Source organism: Schistocerca cancellata, chromosome 4, assembly GCF_023864275.1.
Source record: "Schistocerca cancellata isolate TAMUIC-IGC-003103 chromosome 4, iqSchCanc2.1, whole genome shotgun sequence".
Taxonomy (NCBI): Eukaryota; Metazoa; Arthropoda; class Insecta; order Orthoptera; family Acrididae; genus Schistocerca; species Schistocerca cancellata.
In genome coordinates, this window is record NC_064629.1 from 138088829 (window position 1) to 138113832 (window position 25004).

Sequence of the window (25004 nt, forward strand, 5' to 3'; positions counted from 1 at the left end):
ACTTCATAGGTAATTCAATTTTAGCTCAAACAACATCACTTTGTGATGCTAGAGACTAATATTTACTGAATATTACTTCTAGTGACAGTTTTTTCTTTGTGGCATGCATGAAGAAGACATTAAATATATATTTATATTATTACATAAAGGCTAAATTACAAACTGAGCTGAAGAGTACACATCAGTGTACATGTCACAGATGTTTTTTGGAGTGCATTATAGTTACAAAAGTGTTAAAAACTCTCATCACTTCTTGATCACAAAATATAATCACAGAGGTTCTATTCAATGTATTCAGTGTGTGTGTGTGTGTGTGTGTGTGTGTGTGTGTGTGTGTGTGTGTGTGGTACATATGAAAGGACAGTGCAGGTAAGCCTGAGAAATTGGAAGTTGTAGCCATGACAATCAACAAATCAGAGATAAGAGGAGAGAGCCTAAATAGGAGTAAAGAATCAAAGCAAAGAGGTTGATAGACATAAGTTGCGAAGTAAATAATTCATGTGGAATCCAAAACAAAGTTTTCATGAGAGGTACATGACAGTACTTCTTATTTGACAGAAAAATATTTTTCACTTGTATCGGTCAAAACCAAAAGTTCTAGAATCAAACTCACCTCATGACCCAAACTGAACCTGTATCAAAACAGTGGATGGTACTACTCAAATTCTATCTTCTAGTTAATTGTTATATTTCTCAAAAGGGAAATGAGCTTTCATAAGTGCAAATTTGAAACACACCAGAATTACTCTGAAAGCAACTTGTATCCCGAATTAAAACATTTGAGAAAGACTGTTTATCTGTAACACATTTCCATCATCAAAAGTAAGAGAACTGAAAACAGATTAGTTACCAGAAAACTTTATAGTCATAATAGACTTAATAAAATGTTCAAATATATGCCAACTTATATTTTGCTATTAATAACTATGACATGCACTAACAAAAATGCGCACAACTATTGATGAAAAATGAAACTTGCAGGACCAAGTAAAATGGTTGGTTAAATTGGCACGTGCATCACTGATTCCCATAGCATATGACTGAAATGGTGTTTTGAATTGTTTTGCCTAATAGAATAGAAGACATGGAGGAGCAGAATAGTTCAAGTTTTGCGAGAAGCTTGAAAGTATACAACAGAAAGAATTCATGTATTTGAGAGAGTTTAGAGTCATGTATACAGAATGATGACCTTTGTGGAAGTTTATTGGTTTGCCTAAAGGACTAACTATTGGAAAATGCTATAAACAGAGAGAGAGAGAGAGAGAGAGAGAGAGAGAGAGAGAGACTGAATAGTTTCTAATAGCCAAGATGGTTCACTCTGGCTGTGGAGATTTGTTTCATAATGATAATTTGTAATTTGTATTGGTGAATAATGTATTAGATATCATGTCACTGCAAAAGGTAAAATAGTGCTGCAACAAAGGTGACAAATAACACAACTGATATCACCAGTGGGGACTGTCTTTACTAGAGAATTTAAAGCGAACAACGGGAGTGCGATAACTTACAGTAGTGGTGATAGGAGGACATGGTGATAGGCCATACATGAAAAGTTGTGCATATGGAAAGTTATGGGAAGAACTGTACAGAAGTGTTGTGGAAATTGCTGCAACCTTTTGTTAAGAAACCATCAAATCATTCATCCAAAGTGATTTGGGAGAAGAATATGAATCCTAAATCAGGCTACACTGATGAAGGTTTGACTCTTACTCTTCCTAAATATAAGATTAGTATTTTACAGACAATGCCCTCTTGCTTTATTTAATCAGACTAGGATATTGCCCATAGATGTCCAAATGAAACTGTGAGAAGGTTAGATAGAACTTAGAATAAAATCGTCTTCAGGACAACATAGAGCTGAAAAAGAGAGAGAGAGAGAGAGAGAGAGAGAGAGAGAGAATTTGTCAGTGTCCAAAAGCTTTGGGACTCTTGGAGTACAGCATAGACTACCTCATTTATAAGATCAAATGACAGAGATCAATTGAGGTTTTGGAGAGACTTGTATAATACAAGAACAGAAAAGGACTGTAGGTACATGTGGAGTGTACATGGAAACCACAGCTGTATATAGTACAGTCACTTATGCACAGATGGTGGGAGCTGTCAATGTGTAGGCACTATTGATGAATCATAATTTTGGTGTGTATTAAAGCAATAGTAGGAAAGTCCAGTACTGAAGGAAATGGATATAGAAGTCATGTTACCAAGAACCCTTCCTTAAAATGGTGACAAAAGATGGGAACCAATTCATAATATTTTCACTACAACAAAATAATACAACATTAGGACCTTGAGTCAAAAGCTCTTTTTCAAGCAGCAGAATACGTATCCTTTTAGAAGAAGTTAATGAAAAAATAAGCTCTCATGTTAAGAGAATGCTGCTTCCTTACAGTACCGATTTTGTGGCTGATTTGTGTGTCATATCAAAAGGCAAATGGAGCCACATAAAATTGGCTTAAGCCTGTGACAAGTTACGGTGGAATGGACTGTTCTAGTGAAGTGATTGTGACCATTTGTCAATTTTTGTCATCATTTTATGTAGCAGGTCATGGAGTTTTACAAACACTGAAGGAAAGTAGGGACACACTATTCAGTTTCCAAACTAAGAGAAAAGTGTATAATTTTGAGCACACAAGTGAACAATAATGACACCTTGTCTCTCTTGGCCTACCTAACTGGAAGATAAAACATGGGTACAGATATCATTCAGAGACACAGCACTGTTTTCACAGTGTTAAGAGGCCCCAAAAAATATTTTGCCTATACAACCAAATCAAATAGCTGATGACATTTCCCCCTTCTGTTCTTCATCTTAACCATGTGACATTATGATTCATGAATATACAGCAAGACAAATAAATGCTAAGACGCAAAATCAAAAGTTCTGAAGTTGTTTTTTTGACTCATATTAGTAAAACTGGCTAAAGCTCTTGTCTGATCTAAAGCTTCTATACGAATCATGAAATTCTACATAGTTGACAGATTCCTTCACTTTTGTATATGTCTGCATGAGATTTGTTTGGTACAAAGTAAAAATCTTAACAACAGGATCCCAATTTTTAATTCAAAATGAAATTGCATGAGCAGTTCAAATGTCACTCTAAATACAGTCTAGTAGCATTGCTTTGTGAAGTCATAACATATTGAGTGAAGACTGAAGACTTATAAAGGTTTTTATTATAAAGATGCTTATGACACTAATCACTATCAAGGATACAATGAGAAATGTTTGCAGTATACATTGCATGTGGCAGAAAAAAGAAGTGACAATAATTAGATTAAAAAAAGAAACAATCAATAAAAGTACCACACAATTTTCTGAAATGAGAGGCTTGTTATTACACAGAAGTAAAGATTAATGAAACAGAAGAACAGACAGGTTAAGGGAGATGATGAATATCTAATATTTCATGACAAATTGAACTACTTACAATACAAAATCATAAAGTAATGGTATCGTAAGTAATATTTTGTGACAAATCTGTATATTCAAGGAATTGTACTTTAGGACAAAAGCACTAGGCAATTTTTTATTGGAGGCAATTCCTCTCTCTCAAATCAATGCATGAGAGTAAGCCTAACAATTTTCAACAATTCTGATATACTCCAAAATATTGACATCTGTACATCAATGTGAATACACTACAGTGTTTTCGGACCTAATAAACTGAACAAAAGCTCAAGGCCTAGAAACTTAGAAATCTCTTTATCAATCGCAATATTATTTTTCCTAAATACTTGAGTTAATAGTAGTGACAATATGATCGTAACAAAGAGAAAAACTGACCATTGTTTCTAAAAAACAATTTAACACTGTTGCTGATACCTGAACACTAATTGCTCTTGGAGGGTTTATTTTTTTTTACAAAATTGTATGGCTGATCAGTAACACAAGCAATAAGATCAGAAAAATCACTGCAATTAATCTGATTGGTTACAGTCCTTTTTATACAAATGCCTGGGAGACCTACACATGGAAAACAGAAAATGTGGCAGTGCCTTATTTGGTAATAATCACAATGAAACCTTTAAAAAAAACCTTTGAGCTCTGTCAAGTGCTGGACTGTAAACATGTGTGCAGTGTCAGATTCTTATCATTGGTAAGAGACAATGCATTCATCTTGACCCTTCAGAGATTGGAAAGTTTTGCAACATACCACATGACAGATAAGCATGTTACAGTGAAAAACAATTATGCACTTCCATCACTGCTCTATATTAGACAAACAGTCACACTGAAAATGCTTCCTACCTATTAACCTCAAATTTGTGCAACTTTGTTATTGTACTTTGGCGACCACTGCCAAGGACAGAGACGCAAAGGCAAAAGTAATACAAGTATGCACAATGAACATTGTATTATACTACTTCCTTGCTCATTGAGCTTTTTAGCACATATGACATGTTCATTTGGTTCACATTTTCTCCAAGTTAACACAGAATGGCAACAACACATTTACTATTGACAGCATTTTTCAGGCTGGAAATTCTTTCAAATTGTCCCAATAAATTTCAGTCCCAGTGCAAATCCCAGTACTCTGTGTTTATAATTTCTATAGCCACTTCACAAACAATGGCAGACATTGTAAATCTTTATAATGGTGTGCAAGTAAGAAGGCAGATGTATGATGTGTCCTGCACATAGGAGGTCAGAGCATACTTTGTGGCACAACCAGTGTCCTCTCTGCTTTGTCTCACACCACAGTCTCCAGTTGTTGCCTAACCTGGTAATTGGTGATCCTGAGGTAAGTGCCACATTAGGCCACTGTTCCTGCTTCTCCCTCTCCCTATATAAATTTATTAGCATGGCATGTTTTATACCTACAATGAACACTCAGTGGTTAAGTATTAACATCATACATAAACGAACATGAAAATCAATGGTAAATGTTCTGCAAATACCATAAAATGAATGCTAGAGTTATACACAACAGACTGATGCTATTGGCTGGATCACCACATGGTACACTGTCCCTTGCTACTGCACACTGTCACACCTCCCACCTCCTTAACATGCACACCACTACAACATGCAATGTTTTGCAACTACCACATTAAGCTCAACAAAATATTAAATGTTCCACTAACATGACAAGGTATGTGCATGAGTCTTCTCTCTCTCTCTCTCTCTCTCTCTCTCTCTCTCTCTCTCTGATGAAGAATAATTCAACTGTGATTCTTTAGACCTTTGTAAGCGGTTCTGACGAGTGAGAAAGTTGATGTAGATAGTTTAGCAATACTAAAATTATTGCATACCTCAGGAGACACTCACGTCCTTCTCATAAATATTGAGAATGTTTAGTTTAAGACCTACATGTGACTACATTTTTATGTAAATGCGCCAGGGTTGTAATTAGAGCTACTAAGCTTCCTCGTTCTCTATTATAAAAAATTTCCTAACAAAAAGTGACGTAAATCAAATAGTGAAAGTTTGTACTTTTCAGTTTCAATGTTTTTCTTCTATCAAATAAGTTGGAAAAATGAATAATCCACCACCATGTACAGTAGTTGTGGAGTATTTATGTAGATGTAGAAGAAGACTGTTTAATACAGATCTGCCCTGTAGATATGATTAAATTTTGGACTCTAAGAGGGTTTCATGAAAAAGAAAGTATGAATTTACGTAGATATTGTTTACAATTTCTTTCCGTTTAGTGCTTTCAGAAAGTAGTGAAATAAAGCCTTTGTGATAATATTTTGCATCCTAGAAGAAACAGAGAAGTAACACAAGACACGAAGGACTTATTCCCCAAAACTAGAATTATTTAGTGATGAATTAAATAAACTGGCTGTTTTGAGAAGAGGAAACAAATCAGCCAGAACAGCAGGGTTCATGGAGAAATACTATGAACAAACTGCACAGATTAAATATTATCTTTTGCAACTGTAATGAAAGTCTTATTAAGTCTTAATAAGACTTTCATTACAGTTGCAAAAGACAATATTTAATCTCTACACCTTGTATATCTGAAACTGCAGAAAAAAAGAGGCCAAAAAACAAAGAATACAACATGACTATATACACGAGCTGAGACAAACAGTGCCCCTGCCAACAAGTGTATATCTGAAGATAACAATGTCACTTGAAATGCAAAATAAATTAAATTAGGGTAAGTATGATTATTATTTTGCATCTGGTGCTGAAACAGTTATTTATGACTCCTTAATGTAATTTCCATCAAGCAGGCAAGATTATACATTTTATGTGACATGCAAAAGGGAAAAATGTATGCAACATTAACATAAAAGAGCAACATAATCTCGAGAAAACACTTTAATTTAAAACCTCTCTCTCTCTCATGTGCACGCACGCAGCCACACACAAATGCATGTACACTCGCCCCCCCCCCACCCCCCGCCCCCCCCTCCACCCTCCCACTGTATTAATCATGAGGCACTTCTTCAGGTGTTCATGTGACTGCAAATGCTTCACTTCATGATACATTATACAGCATTAAGATACTTCAAAGATATTTTGCTTGCAAATCTGACAACTGGATCAATTTGTAACTACATAGTACGATTTTTTCAGTAAATGAACACGAACATGTCATCGCATACAATATTTAGTTAATTAATTCTTCAACAACTTCTACAAAACATCAAAATCACATATGATTAACCTGCACCTGGATCAGATGCAGCAGTGAAAAGATGTTTCCTTTCGCATGGTTAAACTGTAATACATGACCTAATATAAGCACCTTGTGTGTGTGTGTGTGTGTGTGTGTGTGTGTGTGTGTGTCTGAAGACAATTCTACTGGAGGCTAGGCAGTTTGTTGGTTTGTGTGTGTGTGTGTGTGTGTGTGTGTGTGTGTGTGAAGACAATTCTACTGGAGGCTAGGCAGTTATGTGTTGCATACACAGAAACACACACATGCACATGTGAGCTCTGTGGCACACACATACATGCACACAAACAGCACACATATATGTACACAAAGAGTCAAACCACATTTGATGAACATAAAGTTTAAATAAATATAAATTAAGCCTGGAAAATTATATTAAAAGGACACTACAAAGAAATATTTTATGATAAATATGGTGTTTATTGTTACTTATGGAAGCACTGCATCTGACAAAATGCTCCTTTTCTACAGACAGACTTCATTCCTTTTACAATATAATCACTCTTCTTTAAATCTTGTCTGATGACAGGAATGACATACACATGTGACAGAATGCTCTGATTCTGTAGAAACTGGTATATAATGTATGCATAGGAATGGTAACAAAGAAAATGGATGCATTATGCAGAAATTAACAGTCTTTGTGACCAAACACATATATGAGAAAATAAAACAGAAGCTGGGCACTGCATGCAGATGGATAATTATCATTTTAAAGCAGTGAAAATAACACTCATTGTGACATTAGCATTGGCTTTTGTCTGTATACACATTTCAACAATCACACATGCAAATGCAGGCTCTGTGTCATCATCAAGATCACCAAAATTGATGAATTGGGAACATGTATTAACATAATGAAAGTAACAGCAGGATCAGTAGAATATGACATACAATGGAGCATCTAATGCAACATTCATCAAGAGATGACTACACAATGCTTTGCTATTCAAAGACAAGGAAAAATTACTAAACCAAGTTACAAAAAGACATTAAATATTAATTAAAATTACAGTCAATTTTGTGAACTGTACAACAATATTTTATTGATACTACTGTACAAAAATGAATTCCTATTACTGATCATTTTAGTTTGTATGTTCCGCCCGCAGCATCAATGCAATAATCAGTAATATTACGGTGTGTACTAATGAAAACAAGGAATCTCTGCTTCACATCTACATTTTTACAGAACATCAACAATTCACAAATAAGTGTTCCTCAGCATCATATCTTTCAGCATCACAGTTATTAAAACAAGCCACCAGTCTACAGAGCCCCCTTACTATCTCTACGAAACAACTTTGCCAAAGTTGCAAGCAACATCAAAGCCTTTTAGGCACCCTCAGAAATTTAATTACAGATTTATTTTTAAACAGAAGCACAAATCAGAAGAAGAACCAATTTATTTTCAATTATCAATTACACAATTACATCAAAATTACAGTAACCCTGACAACTATGAGACAACCTCATCATTATCTTCTGCACTGAGGTCCATTCGGTCATCATCACGGTCACGAATTTCCGATGCTGTTACTGTTGCACTTGTCTGACTACCTCCAACTCCATCAGCAGCACTAGCACTATATCCCTCTCCAAATGCTGGCCACTTTTCATCTGGCTCTGCCTCAGATCGAGAATTTTCTTCAGTGTCCAACAGTTCTATTGTAAGTTGGCAATCGTGTTTGTACTGTAATAAAAGTTTATGGTCTATAGTAATTATTCAGAAAGCATATAAAAATATTAGCATTTATACATACATTGCAAACAGGTGCCAATTATAAAAAATATGTACTAAATCATTCACAATAATTTGCACACTATAACATTATCACTTAAGCACATTGCTACTTTCACAAAGTAACTATTACAGGAAAACATAAAATGAAATTTCAAATCTCTGTGGGTGGATAATGTGAGTATATTTGTACACCCATTCATCATTCCCTCTTTTTCAGAGGTGAAATGATAAAAATAGATAGTTCGCACAAATTTGTGTGTTATTGTAAGCAATCTGTGATAGGATTGAATGATAACAGGCATGTACTGAGGGTGAAGACACTTTATTTTTCACAGAAAGGCAGCACCAATAACTTGCAAAAAACATATCTCACAATGTAGCTAATAATCTTGGGGTTCCATACATCTTTGAACACAGAACATAGGGCATACACAACTTATCTAATTTAACTTCACCAGCAGATGAAAGGAGGCACAAACAGACAGACAGTGACATAAAATGTTTGGGAATGCATAATGGCATAAAACACTGGTTCTGTAATGGGTGGTAATGAAATGTGATCTACTAAGCACTCAAATGTGACTGAAATACCAGTCTGGCATTATATTTCCATGGCACTTTGTGTGTACTTGCAAGAAGACAGTGTTTCTGAATTTTACCGGGATGGTCTAGGGAAGATTTCACTGACGTGAGGATGCTCTTGGCAATGATGACAAAGAAGTCATCAAAAGCTTGAGTTATCACTCAAACCTGATGTGGAAAGTATACTGAGGTAATTTTATACAGGATTAATCCGTTTCACTATACTTTTGTTTCAACACAAATTGTGAGAACAGCATATTCACAGAAACGAGATAATGTTCTACCTATGGACATTTTCCCCCATATAAACGTGAACTGCAATGAAGTCTCTAGTTCACAGCAGAAAAATCTGTGAGCTCGGTTGGGAAAATAAGCCAGGCACTATTTGATGCAGCAGCCTTATGCCACCTTACTGGGTGGGCCTGTATGCCCACGAGGTAGCACTCTACTGGTCGACAGTAGAGACAATGTCTTGCAGCATTAATAACTTCTCCATCATCCAAATATAGCTTCCCACAGAGTGTATCCTTCATTACACTTTATATTCTTCTGTTAGACAGTGATGAACCCAGTGGGCACACAACTTCGAGTACCCCAACTGCTGTGCAGTGAGAAGTTTTACTGTAATCCGTCGGTCACCTTCAATGAGTGTGTCCACATGTTCCAACACTGCAGTAGTCACAGGTGCGTGCAGCTGCCCGGCACGCGGGAGATCGCACATGTTTGCGTGACCTCACTGCGATGGTGACAGACACCTCGCCTGACAAGTCATCGTGCTTTTGTTCACTGCCAGGTCTCTGTACACATTCTGCAAGTACCTACAAATACCTGCAATGCTCTGATCTTATGCTAAAAGAAACTCGATGACTGTTCTCTGCTTAGAATGCACTGCTGTTACAGACACCATTTTGAAGGCTACATATAGCACCGCCGCCTATCAGAACTTCGTGAAACTATAGGGGCCGAAGCAGGAATATTCCATGATATACCACAGCAAATCCCACATTTTTTCTGCTGAAATTCACTGATAAAAAAAAAGTGTTGAATTATTTACTGAACGTCCTTCATAGGAAGATGAGATGAAATATTCTTGGCTTGGTAGTGTATGCTCAACTTCTTTTAGTTAGAAATGCAATTGTGTTTTGATGCAGTCCTCTTTCAGATCAAGATTTCCATTTCATCACTCAACACGAATGATTTCAGAATGCTGCACAGAGCACCGACACCAAATTAAATAATATTTATGTAATATTCGGTTGGAATTCAGAGGAACACAGACATATTAAAAACTTGAATATACGGTATTCATGTGCCACAATAATATTTATTTTATAGTTCGTTATGAACTGGCTTATGGCTTTCTAGGCCATCATCAGATAACTTAATACTAAATAGATGGTCCACACATCACCAGCGAGATTTCATAGCTATAAAAAGATTGTTTTTCAAAGATATATGATATTTTACAACTATATCAGTATGAAAACAGAAGCATAATGTAATTCACAAGTTATATTATTTTATACTCAAAGATTAAAGGTATAGGAATGTATAAGCCACAAATGTTGCGTGAGTAATGGCACAAACTGCAACATTTTATGTTCAAACAGGTGAATGTAATGGACAGGCCAAAAACGGGCTCAGGTGGGAGGGGTGGGGGAGGGCATAGGGGAGAATGGAGTCTATGGAATGTGGATGTGGAACATTTACAACAAGTATGTTATCTATTGGACAGAAAAATATTAACTTGGTGCTGCTGCTTTAGTAAAGGTGAATAATGAAATTTTGTTTGGTGTTTGAAACTACACACGACACCAAAATACGATTTTGAGTTCAAGAAGTAGCACAGAAGTGACCAAGAAAGCTAGCAAAGTTGTGAAGAGAATTTAAGTGAATAAAGAAATGAAGAAGTGGTACGTGGTATGTGATTACATTTATTTACGTCTGAGAGTTGTTCACATAGCAATTATGTCACTCCTCGCCCATGTGAATTTGGCATATTTGATAACACAACCTTAGATAGGTTGCTTGCCATAATAAACTTGATGTAACTCTGCCAGAAAGTTAAAATTGAACAGTATCTAAACAGAAACCAGCTCCAACATCCACTAAACATTAATAGTTTGCGGAACATGTCATTAATCTATCAAATCTAAATTTGCCTTCTGAAGAGTTCCAAATTTTACATAAGGGAATAAAATATGCTCCTAAATAAAAAAAAAAAAAAAAAATAAAAAAATAAAAAAAAAAAAAACGGGGGCAGCTAGACATACTGAAAGTGGATCTTGAATTTTATTTTTTTTTTTTTTTATTTTTATTTTTATTTTTATTTTTTTTTTTTTTTGCGGATGATGTGACAATAAAACATTTGGTAGCACAGGAATCAAAAGCTGTAAATAACAGATATGTTCAAAGATAGTTGTAGAGAGCAAAATGGAGCAGAAAGTGTGATCACACTAAAGAAAAGACTGTCTTCTCAAGATATAATTGCAGTAAAGGCTGGCAAGTGAACAGTTAAATGTTACTTAATAAGCCAGTATATTGAAAAAGTGTTTACATTTCTCAGCCCTGCACATTTTTCTGTTACCTAATAATCTCACTATGAAATATGCTATGGAAAACCTTAAAACCTGCCAATTGATGATCACTAATTGTGGTCCCAAATACCTCACAAACGTACTACCAACAGCACCCATATCATATGGGTTACCTAGGCCTCACAAAGAAGACATTCCAGTGAGACCTGCAGTATTTTTAGTTTTCAGCACCTTGCCATAAATTAACCAAAAAGTTAGATTCACTAATTTTAATAGAAATGTTATATAAAACTAGAACAAATCCAGATGAGACAGAAGATATAAGATTGGCAACTGAGACATGTTTAAAGCAAAAGTACATATCTCCAATTTCAACAAACTCTGTACACTCATTCAGATGGATTAGCAATGAAGTCCTCACCAAGCCCCTTATTAGCTGAAATGTTTATGGATAATTCTGAACAAACATTTTTAGATAAAGAACCCTAAAGTTCTAAAATACGATATTGGACAAGGTATGTGGATGAGGTACTCTGCTTGTTGACAGGTACCACCAGATAATGAAATAAATTTTTTAACATTTAAATTCATATTAGAGTAAAATTAACTTTACAATGTGATTGGGAGGAGATACTACCAACATTTTAGACCTTACCTTTGACATCAGTAAGCAAAAGCATTTATTTAAAATATACATGAAAGTAACTTTTACAGACAAAGTAATACCTGCCTGTTCCCAGCTTCCCATAAAACACAAATGCAGCCATCCACTCCATGATCTTGCAAATGAATTAAAAATAATAATTAGAAAAATAGTACACAGCATTGTTTATATCCTACCCTAATTGACAACATACTCACAAGGGGACCGTCAGAAGTGTAAATAACGGATTTTGATGGGTCTCGGATACGTTGTAGAGGGACATGCCCCAAGTATGAGGCTATCCACTTTTTAGCGACAGGCCTTGGGTTTCAAGAAAATTGATTTTGAAGTTCACTGCACACTGTAATATGTGCAACATTAGCCATGTTCCAACCAAGTGAGTGTACCGCAGCAGTTAAGGTCTACAGCTACCACAGTGTGTTCGGGTTCTTTCTGTGTTTTTGCTTCTTTTTAAATCAGAATAGTCCGACATTTTTCCATATTATTTTACAGAATATCAACAAACAGTGTAAATTGTGTGAAATTATTAAGAAGTTTAAATTGTGTAGGCTTGGTCAAACAGAAAGCAGACTGTCCATGCAGACATCCTGTGCGAACTCTGTATATTGTGACAGTGGACTGCCCTGGTCACTGCATTTTATTTGGCTACGGAGATATAATTTCATAATACACACAGTTCCTCTGTGCATTATGAACATGTATCGCCATGATCAAACGGTGGTGACTAAGCTCCTAAACAGCTAGTTTGCAACGTCCATTGCATGCAACTCGTTGTTAGTGCCACGCACGTTCAAAGAATACAGTGAAATGGATGGCCCAAGTGTGTCTACAGAAGTGCAGCCAGAAGAAAATACATCAGAGGTAGAGGAGTTGAATGAACAATCGAGAGGCGAAATCACAAACGCCATCAAATATGCTGAAAAGTTGTTTCGTGATTTAAATCTTCTAACAAACATACCAGTCAGCATGATCTCTGCTAATTCAACTGCAATTGGCAATGAGATATGTATCACATAAAAGACCTGTTGGCTGAGAGAGAGATCATAAATGGTAATGAATTAATGAACATCAATGAAGAAGATGAGATGCACAAATATGAGGCCATAAGTTTCACTTTGCCAACGGCCTTGCCGCAGTGGTAACACCGGTTCCCATCAGATCACCGAAGTTTAGCGCTGTTGGGCTGGGCTAGCACTTGGATGGGTGACCATCTGGTCTGCCAGGCGCTGTTGGCAAGTGGGGTGCACTCAAACTGAGGAGCTACTTGACTGAGAAGTAGCAGCCCTGGTCTCGGAAACTGACATATGGCCAGGAGAGCAGTGGGCTGACCACATGCCCCTCCATATCCGCATCCAGTGACGCCTATGGGCTGAGGATGACACGGCGGCCGCTCAGTACCGTTGGGCCTTCATGGCCTGTTTGGGAGGAGTTTAGTTTAGTTTGGTTTTATAAGTTTGACTTTTGTGTGGATGTTCTCTTTCTTGCGGATGAATCAACATAATATAAAGCTATTTACTTTGCAGTATATGGGAGTAGAGGGCAATGGCGATTTCATCGCCAACAAATTCGCACATGAACCAGCAGATTATATGCCTCTATCCTACAAGGAACGAGCAGTCGCTGTTGCAGTAGCTCACCCAAAATGGAGCCTAAAGAGTTTGCCGTTCCACAGCATATCTCAATTAAAACATAAAGCAATGCTATATCAATGGAAGGAGGATGTGAAATGAGGTGGAGCTCATCGTGATAAATGAAACACTATCAATCATGAGATGTATGAATGGTTCGTCGGAGTGAGACAGAATTTGAAACAGGTAAATCATATCAAAATACATATCAAACACATTGTAAGAAAGAGACTGGCGTGGTGAAAATAATATAATTTCTTCCCTAAGCAGGTGACAACCAGAAATTTACAGCAATGGGTGATGAACATTGCTGTTCCACTTTTATTGGATACCTTTAATTTCGCGGCCAGCTTGGCTTGGGTCGAACGATTTAATCAAAAGCATAAAATCAGGCAAAGGAAGGTTACAAAGTTCACCATTTCCAAAGAATGTGCAACGATGGAAGAAATATTAGTAGCCATGGAAGAATTCCACACACAAACAAAATTACTTATTGGTAATTTTTACCTCAACTATGTAATCAGCACTGATCAAACGGACTGTCAATATCAATCAACATGCAATAGATCCCCTTGGAAAAAGGGGTGACAACCATTCTCATGCAGAGAAAAGATTTAAACAAGATGAGTCACTAGTACACAGCACAGTACACACTAACTGCATCAAGAAAGGTGATCCCATACATTTTTTTTATGTATGCAGGAACTGTCGGGAAAATTTGGCCCTATTGTTCAAAAAAGAGTGGATGAATTAACCCTCAAATTTAAAAATGTAATTGTGTCCTGCATGAAATCAGAGAAGTTCACAAAAGTTGTGCACAAAGACTTTTGAAAATCTGTAATTCTTCTGTACATGGGACAGGAAATTTTTTTATAAATCATTGATACGTGGGGAAGGCAGACTGATCTGACCATATACGATCATATCTTCCGTGGATGAGAGGAAAGTGTGCACCTGCGCTGTAAATGTCATCCCACCAAATTGTACTCCACTTTGCCAGGCTTGTGACGTATATTTTTACTGACAGTTTAACATTTTCACAAAGCAAATTCAGAATGCTCCTGATTTGTTGAATACCAACAGAGCAATCACGTCCAGGAATGATTCCATAAAACTACACTCATTAATTTTGCATCAATTCAGGGCTCCTGCATTTTTGAATGCAAACAAATACGCACGGTTCGCATCAAAGTTAACGGATGAAAGAGAAACCTTTTTGAATGTAAATGAACAATGTTTTCTGGTATCGCTCTGAAAATCTCCATGAGGCTGCAAGACAGTATATTTTATGAAATATGCTTGGTGCTGTAAGACATTGTGTTTCGGTTGCTTTTACTATAAATATCATTTGGATTTCTGTTGTGGCATAGCAAGCGATGCAGGTGATACCGAGTAAATTTTGTAATAATAACGTGAAAATTAAATTACGATGGCAAAACTGAATATTTCTTATTAATTTCACACAATGTACACCATTTGTTGATATTCTGTAAAATAAAATGGAAAAATGTTGGACTATTCTGATTAAAAAATAAAATAAAATAAATTAAAAAAAAGGCAAAAACATGAATAGGACCTGAACACGGTACCTCCAGCGTGGTAGCTGTAGACCTTAACCACTGCACCACGCTCACTTTGTTGGAACATGGCTAATGTTACACGTATAATAGCACGCAGTGAACTTCAAAATCAATTTTCTCAAAAACCAAGGCCCATCGCTAAAATAGCGGATAGCCTCATACTCAGGGCATGTCCCTCTACAACATATCAGAGACCCATCAAAATATGTTATTTACACTTCTGATGGTCCCCTTGTCAGTAGAAAGAAGAGACAGAGGATAACAGCACTTCAGTATCCTCCTCAGAAAGCACTAAACCACACTGATAACAAATGGGCCCCCATGCCACATGTAGGTAGGACTTCACAGGTACTTACCAGAAAACTACCAGAAAACTAAAATACAGGAACTATACTCTAGCTTTTTATTCTAGATCTACCATCACCCACATTCTGTTCAACAGTAAAGAGGAGAATCAACCTTTCGAACAGAGTGGAATTTATAGTAATTTCCTGTAATATGTGTGGTAAATTATATGTATATCAATCAGATAGGGCTACAGGTACTAGACTGACTGAACATGAAAGGAGTTGGAGACTGAAAAAGAAAGATTCCATCTTGGCTGAACATGCTCTGAATGAATAGCATTCTTATGATATTAAATGTGAGGTTCTCCACAGCGGAACTGACATTATTCGAAATTCTGGCTACTAATAAACATAAAGGAATCCTGACCTGCTCCTTAATGACCAAACATACACTCCTGGAAATGGAAAAAAGAACACATTGACACCGGTGTGTCAGACCCACCATACTTGCTCCGGACACTGCGAGAGGGCTGTACAAGCAATGATCACACGCACGGCACAGCGGACACACCAGGAACCGCGGTGTTGGCCGTCGAATGGCGCTAGCTGCGCAGCATTTGTGCACCGCCGCCGTCAGTGTCAGCCAGTTTGCCGTGGCATACGGAGCTCCATCGCAGTCTTTAACACTGGTAGCATGCCGCGACAGCGTGGACGTGAACCGTATGTGCAGTTGACGGACTTTGAGCGAGGGCGTATAGTGGGCATGCGGGAGGCCAGGTGGACGTACCGCCGAATTGCTCAACACGTGGGGCGTGAGGTCTCCACAGTACATCGATGTTGTCGCAGGTGGTCAGCGGAAGGTGCACATGCCCGTCGACCTGGGACCGGACCGCAGCGACGCACGGATGCACGCCAAGACCGTAGGATCCTACACAGTGCCGTAGGGGACCGCACCGCCACTTCCCAGCAAATTAGGGACACTGTTGCTCCTGGGGTATCGGCGAGGACCATTCGCAACCGTCTCCATGAAGCTGGGCTACGGTCCCGCACACCGTTAGGCCGTCTTCCGCTCACGCCCCAACATCGTGCAGCCCGCCTCCAGTGGTGTCGCGACAGGTGTGAATGGAGGGACGAATGGAGACGTGTCGTCTTCAGCGATGAGAGTCGCTTCTGCCTTGGTGCCAATGATGGTCATATGCGTGTTTGGCGCTGTGCAGGTGAGCGCCACAATCAGGACTGCATACGACCGAGGCACACAGGGCCAACACCCGGCATCATGGTGTGGGGAGCGATCTCCTACACTGGCCGTACACCACTGGTGATCGTCGAGGGGACACTGAATAGTGCACGGTACATCCAAACCGTCATCGAACCCATCGTTCTACCATTCCTAGACCGGCAAGGGAACTTGCTGTTCCAACAGGACAATGCACGTCCGCATGTATCCCGTGCCACCCAACGTGCTCTAGAAGGTGTAAGTCAACTACCCTGGCCAGCAAGATCTCCGGATCTGTCTCCCATTGAGCATGTTTGGGACTGGATGAAGCGTCGTCTCACGCGGTCTGCACGTCCAGCACGAACGCTGGTCCAACTGAGGCGCCAGGTGGAAATGGCATGGAAAGCCGTTCCACAGGACTACATCCAGCATCTCTACGATCGTCTCCATGGGAGAATAGCAGCCTGCATTGCTGCGAAAGGTGGATATACACTGTACTAGTGCCGACATTGTGCATGCTCTGTTGCCTGTGTCTATGTGCCTGTGGTTCTGTCAGTGTGATCATGTGATGTATCTGACCCCAGGAATGTGTCAATAAAGTTTCCCCTTCCTGGGACAATGAATTCATGGTGTTCTTATTTCAATTTCCAGGAGTGTAGTTTCAGGATCCACCGTTACTAAAGTAGCACCAGTCAGGTGACATTTTTCTCACTATCAGATAAACGGTTGTTGTAACTATTCCACATCCACATCCCATAGACTCCTTTCTCCCTTCTTCCTGCCCTTCTGTTTTTTCAGCCTGTTCATCACTTTCACCATCTTGCCCGTAACATATAGTAGTCTGAGCCATTACTCACTCATACAACATTTTTTGGCGTAAACATTCCTATACTTTTTATCTTTGATTATTAAGTAATATACGATCTAGTTGTTTATGGCTTCTTTATGAATTAAATTATGCATTCCAGCCTGAGATGCTGGAGCTGGTGATCACGTGCATGTGAGGTGCGCTTGGTTGTGTGTGTGAATGGTGTGGCTCTCTCTTGTACTGATAAAGGCTGTGGCTGAAAGCTTTGTGTGTTTTTTAATTGTAACTGTTTGCAACTGGACATGTCTTCTTTACAGTAAGCAGCAATCTGTCTTTTCCTAAATTGCTGATATTCCTACCTGGATTTTCCATTTTTGATTACATTATGCGTGTGTTTTTGTATTGATTGGTATAGAGTGGCAAAATGTCACATATGTTTGTACAGCTATGAATGCTCATTGATGTGTGGGATAACTGTTTAGTATTAAGTTATCTGATGATGGTCTAGAGAGCTGATTCGTAATGAATTATTAAATAAATACTATTGAGGAATATCAATGCTGTGCATTCAAGTTGTTAATAAGCCACACTAAATATCTTGATTTTGACAAATATATTCTCAGTTCTCAAACAGTCTGGGATGTCTCAGACAGTGAAGTAGTTCAAATGAGGTCATTACACCACACAGAAGTAAGGGTTTGTAGAGCACAGAGATTTCAGAAACAAGGGTGCCACCAAAGAGTTTTGTATAAAACTTTTGTATGGCAGTCAACCAGAATGTCCTAAAGTTCAGCACACATTCTTTTACTTGCAAGTGCAGACACAACATTAGAAAGACTGGCCTGCCGATCTCTAGTTTGCTATGTACTGATACCCCAACAGCATACATTTATATCAGTGGGAGTTACTGGGTTTGAACTGAATATCAATATACAGTCATTTAAGCATCTAGATATGATAAAGTCCATTTTTGACAGATCTCTAGACGTCTGAATATATCAAATATAGCTCAAATGCTCAACTTCATGAGGTTTTTTCCCCACAGAGTTACACATCTTCATCAACTATGTTCTTTGTAGCATAAAATGTTTTATTATCCTAACTAATGGTGGTGTTAATAATTTAAATCTGGATTTTTTTTAACTTATTGTCCAGCACAGGATAGCAGAGCCACAACACTGTCACCTTATATGTGATAACTTTACGTATGAGTCACAATCAAATATTATAGTAATTACACAACACAATGTTGTACCCTTTCCTCACATACAAAATTTGCAAATGACTCAATGTTACTGTGTCTGATCAAAAAACACAATGAAATAGATATTTAGATCTAGTGCGTATTATTAACACCTTCCAAAAAACACAGTAATTTTGATAATTGGTATGAATAACAACAGCAGAATTCACAATCAATTAGAAAAATATATAAGCATGATGAGAGTTTAAACCTATGAATCAATGCAAATAATAATAACACTAATAATGAGATATTTTACAAATACAGACCTGCTGTGCTGAAATTACAAATATCTTCAAGGTGGAATGGGTAGATGGAGAGTGAGGTGGGATGCAGGAAGAGGAGTTGTGGTGAGTAGCTAGTGGTTCAGAGAATGGTAGCCAGTTCACTGGCTAGGAATTCAGGGAGGGATCGGTGGCAGGTGCAAGGGTTAGGCATGTGATTCACAGGTGCTGGTGCCGACACTGGCAGGGATTCGCACACGATGGAGGTGATGTGGAGACTTCAACTGGAAAGTGGGTAATAGTACACAGGAAGAGGAAGAGGAAAATGTTGGGTGGAAAGATTGAGGCCAAAAGGGTTACTAGAGCAAAGAATGTTTTGCATGGATAACTTCCATCTGCATACACAAAAAGAACTGGCAGTAGAGGGAAGGATCCATGCAGCCTGTGTTGTGAAGCAGCCATTGAAATTAAGCCTGTTACGCTTTGGTGAGTGTTGTGCCATTGGGTGGTGAACTTTGTTTTTGGCCACAATTTTGTGATGGCCATTCATTCTGATGAGGAGCTGGTTGCTTGTCATACCAATACAAAACGCTATGCAGTGATTGCAACAGAGTTGGGATATGAAATGGCTGCTTTCACAGGTGGCCCTGCCTCTGAAGGGGTAAGGATAAGCCTGGAGCAGGTCTTACAACTGGGTCCTCCACATAGATATGATCCCTATGGCAATGGGGTGGGACTGGGAGTGGCATAGCACTGGACTAGAATGTTGCGTAGGTTGGGTGGGCAATGGAATACCACTTAAGCACAGGTGGGAAAGATCTTGGGTAGATTGTACCTAATTTCATGGCATTATGGTAGATAAACAAAGACCCGGCAAAGGATATGTTCAGTTGTTTCAGTCCAGGCTGGTATTGTTTGCGGACTAGGTTGGCAGTTAGTGCCTGTCTGTTAACGTCCTCATGAGACCTTCGGCATACTGGGCAAGGAAGTTCTGATGACTACAGATGTGCCATCCACAGGTAGCCAGGCTATGTTAGAGAGATTTTTTGATGTAGAAGTGATGACAGCTGTTGAAATGCAGGTACAGTTGGTGGTCAGTGGATTTAATATGGACAGTGGTGTGAAAGGAGCCATCAGAAAGGTGGAGGTCAACGTCCAGAAAGTTGGGATGTGGATTGAGGAGGACCAAGTGAAGCAGATGGGAGAGTTATGGAGGTTATGGAGAAATGAAAATATGGGGTCTTGGCTCTGAGTCCAGATCATGAAGATATCATCAATGAACCTGATCAAGACAAGGGGTTTTATGAGGTATCACCATTTCCTGTAGAGGGCTCATTAAAAGGTTGGCATAGGATGCCTATGGTGCCCATGGGTGTGCTGTGGATCTGTTTATATACCTTCCCCCTCAAAGAAGTTCATTTTTGGAACACAACCTACGACCAGCTTAGAGACAGAAATGATGACACTTTCTGCAGGACCTGACCATCATTTTGCAGGACAATGCTCAAGCTGTTACTGATTTGTTTGACTGAGGAGGCTGCTAAATGCTATACCACCTGCTGCACTCCCCTGACTTAAGTCCTTGTGAGTCCAACTCGATTTCTAAACTGGAGGAAACACTTCACAGCATTCGCGTCAGAACTGCTACAAATTTGTCAGGCAATAGACCGCGCTGCTCAAACTGTCAACTGGCACCGGTAAGAGTACCCTACGACTTCCACGTCGCTGGCAACGGGTTATACACATTGTTGGTGACTGCTTTGAAGGTCAGTAAAACTTTGAAACACATATCTATTTTTTACGAGCTGTAAATAAATAGTTGCCACTATTAAAGTTCCAACCCTCGTAGATAGGGCCTCTGTTATGTGGGGTTCATGAGGGGGTCACTGTGGGTAGGATAGGTGTTGCAGGGTGGTGATGCACCAAGGTTTAGAATGTCAAAAGATTTGAAAAATTATAGAGGTGGTGTCTGGAATGCTCTTCCAGGTGGTGGAGGGCATGAGTTTCAATTTTGGAGTTGGGGTGTATGTAGTTAAGATGGAACAGTAACAGTCTTTTGCAGAGGAGGTTCACGGGTGCCTGTGCCAAGGATGTGTGTGTGTTTCCTCTAGTTGCAGGTAGGATTTATTTCTGAAACTAGCAAGCTTTCCTCCTCTTTTGTGTGCTTCTGTCAGTGACTAAATGCTTCCACTATTTGGGGAGAGGTGTCCTTTACTCTTAAATTATATAAAAATAAAATAAACATATGCATGTGGTAACCTGAATGATGACAAAATGGAAGAGCCAAATGCTACATGGAAGAGCCAAACGCTCAATACCACACTAACATCTCCTTATCAGTTAAGCATGGTCTCCTGTAACTACATAGATTTTCAAAATTTGCACCATATTCACCATATCATCATTTAAAATAGAGGACATAGATCCATGGAAATCTATGCACCCTCTCGCCAGTACGTAAAATGCATTCAGTTAATATGTGGTGAAATTAGTCTAGTATGTCACACACATTACAAACTGGCTGCTCCTGGTGCTGCAGAATGTGACAACGTGTTAAGATGCAGTGCACTATTCTCAGTCTTGTTAGGATTACTTCCTTGAACCTAATGTTTAGTAGTATGTACTCTCCAACACCGGATAGTCATTTGTATGATCCCTATCACTGACACCTGTAAGCATTACTTTGCATGCACATTTAAAGGTTCAGTTGACATTTAAAGCAGTATCACCCTGTGTCTGTGATGTGGTATGCACATTTTCAAGTCAAGTCAAATTACATATCATTCTCCAACCATCTGACAGAACAGACAACACTCAAATATAGAAATTTTTGTAAGAGTGTTACAGATCCATGTCATTTGCTTCTCTGTGGATGCATTAGTGTTGTCTGAACTCTAGGGGTTAAGGGATGAGCAACGCTGCGTGCAATAAACTGAGAATCGGGGTTGAATGAAAAGCATGTCCACATGGCAGAGGTGGTTAAGGCAACCGTTCTAGAGTAGCTACTAGGCATCCTGATTTGAGGCCAGGTCTGGTACAAATTTTCAACTTGCATCACTGTATTACCACAATGCCCAGTGTGGCTGGAACTCATGAATTCCCGTCCATCCTTTCCTTTGCGTTCCCCATAATCTATTTCATATAAATAATTCTTTCTTTGTCTCACATCTTTATGTTGAAACACACTTCCTAAAAGAGGGCTATTGTGCAATTCTGCTACAACCAGATATTCTCTTACGTTCTTTTATGGCATAATTGTAATTCAGCTACAAGAGTACTATTTTGATATCCCTCTAGTTAGTTTAGATTTACAGAAAGAGCCTTTCTGGATGTAAAATGATAACATTTCTTCAAGTGACTCCTCATCTCTCTTTATAACAGGGTACACGGTATACAAGCAGAGCCCAAAATATGTGAGCAAGTATAAAACAATTCAAGTGTGGCAGGTGGCTCAGAGGGGTTTCAACAGCCACCAACTCACTGACGTACAACATATCTTGAGGAGTAAGCTGTCCCCCTCCCCCCTTCCCCTATTTTTTGTTTTTAGAACTTTCTACTACTTTTATGATTAAGCCACAAAAAGAAAAATTTTCACTCACAGCAACACATAGCACTGGACCATTACCACCAATAATGACCACTGAGACTTGCTCAAAATTAACAGTGACAGAGGAATGACGACACTGGCTAACCTCTGGATTGAGAGTTTGCCATAAACTGGTCCCAGCTGCTGGTGGGAGACAGCTATAAGCTGCTTTCTATTAACTGCTATCTAGGGAACAAACTTTTATGAAATCCCATGGATCCACCAAGCTTCTCATCCCCTTCCCCATGGACTGATTTGAAGTTTCACTTGGCCCATGTTTCTCCCTTTTTTTCCCCAAATATGTATGATGCCGAGTTTTTGGAGTTGCCAAACTCTTCTATACTGTCTAGCTTGCTAGCCGCTGGGATAGCATTAGAACAATTGTAGCAAATTTAAGATTCGAGTCAGTTCATATGGCATTTGGGTGCAGTACAACTCATACACGCTGCACAAAAATAGGTATCCAAATGTGAGACCTGATCCATCACACAGTTCTAATTTGCAATACACAACCATATTTGTGCCCAATGTTTTCAGTACTGGTACACATGATACTGATCTGTCATAGAAAGAAACACAATTATCATGATTCTTATGCTCAACCACATCAACATGCCTACTAATACAAAACATACATCCAGCCATTATTTTCAAAATAATTCTAAAGAGAAACAAACAAATCAAAATAAATACTCACAATTACAACTTTAAAACAGTTTTCTTTTAATAGAAGTTTTTCAGCTTTCCGTTGGTAAGACTGCTCTGCTGGGATTCTTAAATAAGCAGTTTTACAGTCTCCGCCAGCCCCACCATGTTTCTTTTCTTGATGATACAGATCAATACATTCTCGGCAAGTTTCATCAGTCACTAGGAACTGCAACTGAGATAAACCATTGCAATGTATAACTACTTACTTAGCTGTAATGCTGCATAAAATTCTTGAAATGGATAGGTGTTATCATAGCAAAGTTGTTGGGCCTTGATCAAACAACATTACAAAGTTATGATGCTCAATTTCATCTGAAACATGCTGTTTTAATGACAAGAACAGCCAGATTTCCTTAACAATATTACACACTGCAGGAAAGTCTAAGAGATGAAACATTTCCAAGTTTCTGGTAAGTGTAACTGCATTTGGAGAAGGTACATTAGGCTTTTGTATCAAAGGAAACAGTCACTCTGAACATCAAATCAATGACAGACACAAGGTAAGGAAAGTAAAACAAATTACACAATGAAGTGCCAACTATGAGAGAGATCAATACAATTCACCTTCAGTCACTTATTTTTTAATTTATTTTTTATTAATGCACAACAGAATATTACGACACTAATTTCTGGTTATTTGTGGAATGTTAACATTTGCAACTTCACTCTGTGTGTCTTTATTCAACCAGCACTTAAGGGAACATATTACTAATTAATGACTAACATTCCACATTGTAGCATGCATATGATGGAAAAAGATTTATGTTTGATTAGTTAGACAAATACTTATATGATATAAGTTGTTAATTACTTAACTAATATTGGGTAAGGAAAACAGAAAAAAATGGTAAGGAGAGAGAAGTAGGAATGATTTCTAACAAGTGAGATAAGAAAATACAGTAACCATTTCACTCAATGCCATGTAACAAGGACATGCCAGCAAGGCAGCACAACACAGAGCCACCCTGAAGGTAGCAGCAACCACTGGCTGCATTGAAAGTGTTGAGCCCTGACCACAGAGTCATTTGCCATCTAATGTTACATATGTTGTCATCCGGAAAGTGGATTATCATTTCTCATGTTCAGATTTGTATTTAATGTCCTAAAAGCTAAATTTGATAGTACTTAAGACATGTTCTGTGAGAAAATTGCAAGAAAGACAGAAAAATACAAAACAAAAAAAACCTGGTACCCTCACATAAAGCATTTAATATGAAATGAATGTGGGTGTAAAACAGCTGCTTCAAATCTGCAACCCAGCCCATTACAAAGAACATGTGTTATTGTTATAGTTAACAGAAAAGATGATTCTAACAGATCAGAAATTGAAGAGGTTACAAAGGTTTGTACCATCAGTTATACTGAAAAGACCCACAAGCCTACAAGACAGGCTATGATCTAATCAAAGAACATAAGACAAAGCCTGCTGCTTCTGTAAATTCTGGCATTTCTGATAAATTTGATGAGTACTTTGTGATAATAGTTGAAAAAAAACTGTAAAATGAGATTCCAGACATGGGTAAAGATCTCACAAGTATTATAATGTAAAACAGCTATTGTACACA

The 25004-nt window shown here is 38.4% G+C and overlaps 1 protein-coding gene and 1 pseudogene across 1 annotated transcript in view; one reads left to right on the forward strand and one right to left on the reverse strand.

Moving 5' to 3' along the window:
- LOC126183926 (paired amphipathic helix protein Sin3b-like) overlaps positions 1-25004 on the reverse strand; it is a 280872-nt gene that overhangs the window by 17280 nt on the left and 238588 nt on the right. The window contains exons 19-20 of the mRNA XM_049926273.1: positions 23429-23611; positions 8104-8325 (exon numbers count right to left, since the gene is read on the reverse strand). Coding sequence (XP_049782230.1) covers positions 8104-8325; positions 23429-23611 — 405 coding nt within the window. The remainder of the gene's footprint in view (positions 1-8103; positions 8326-23428; positions 23612-25004) is intronic.
- Positions 13277-13394, forward strand: LOC126185473 (5S ribosomal RNA; annotated as a pseudogene).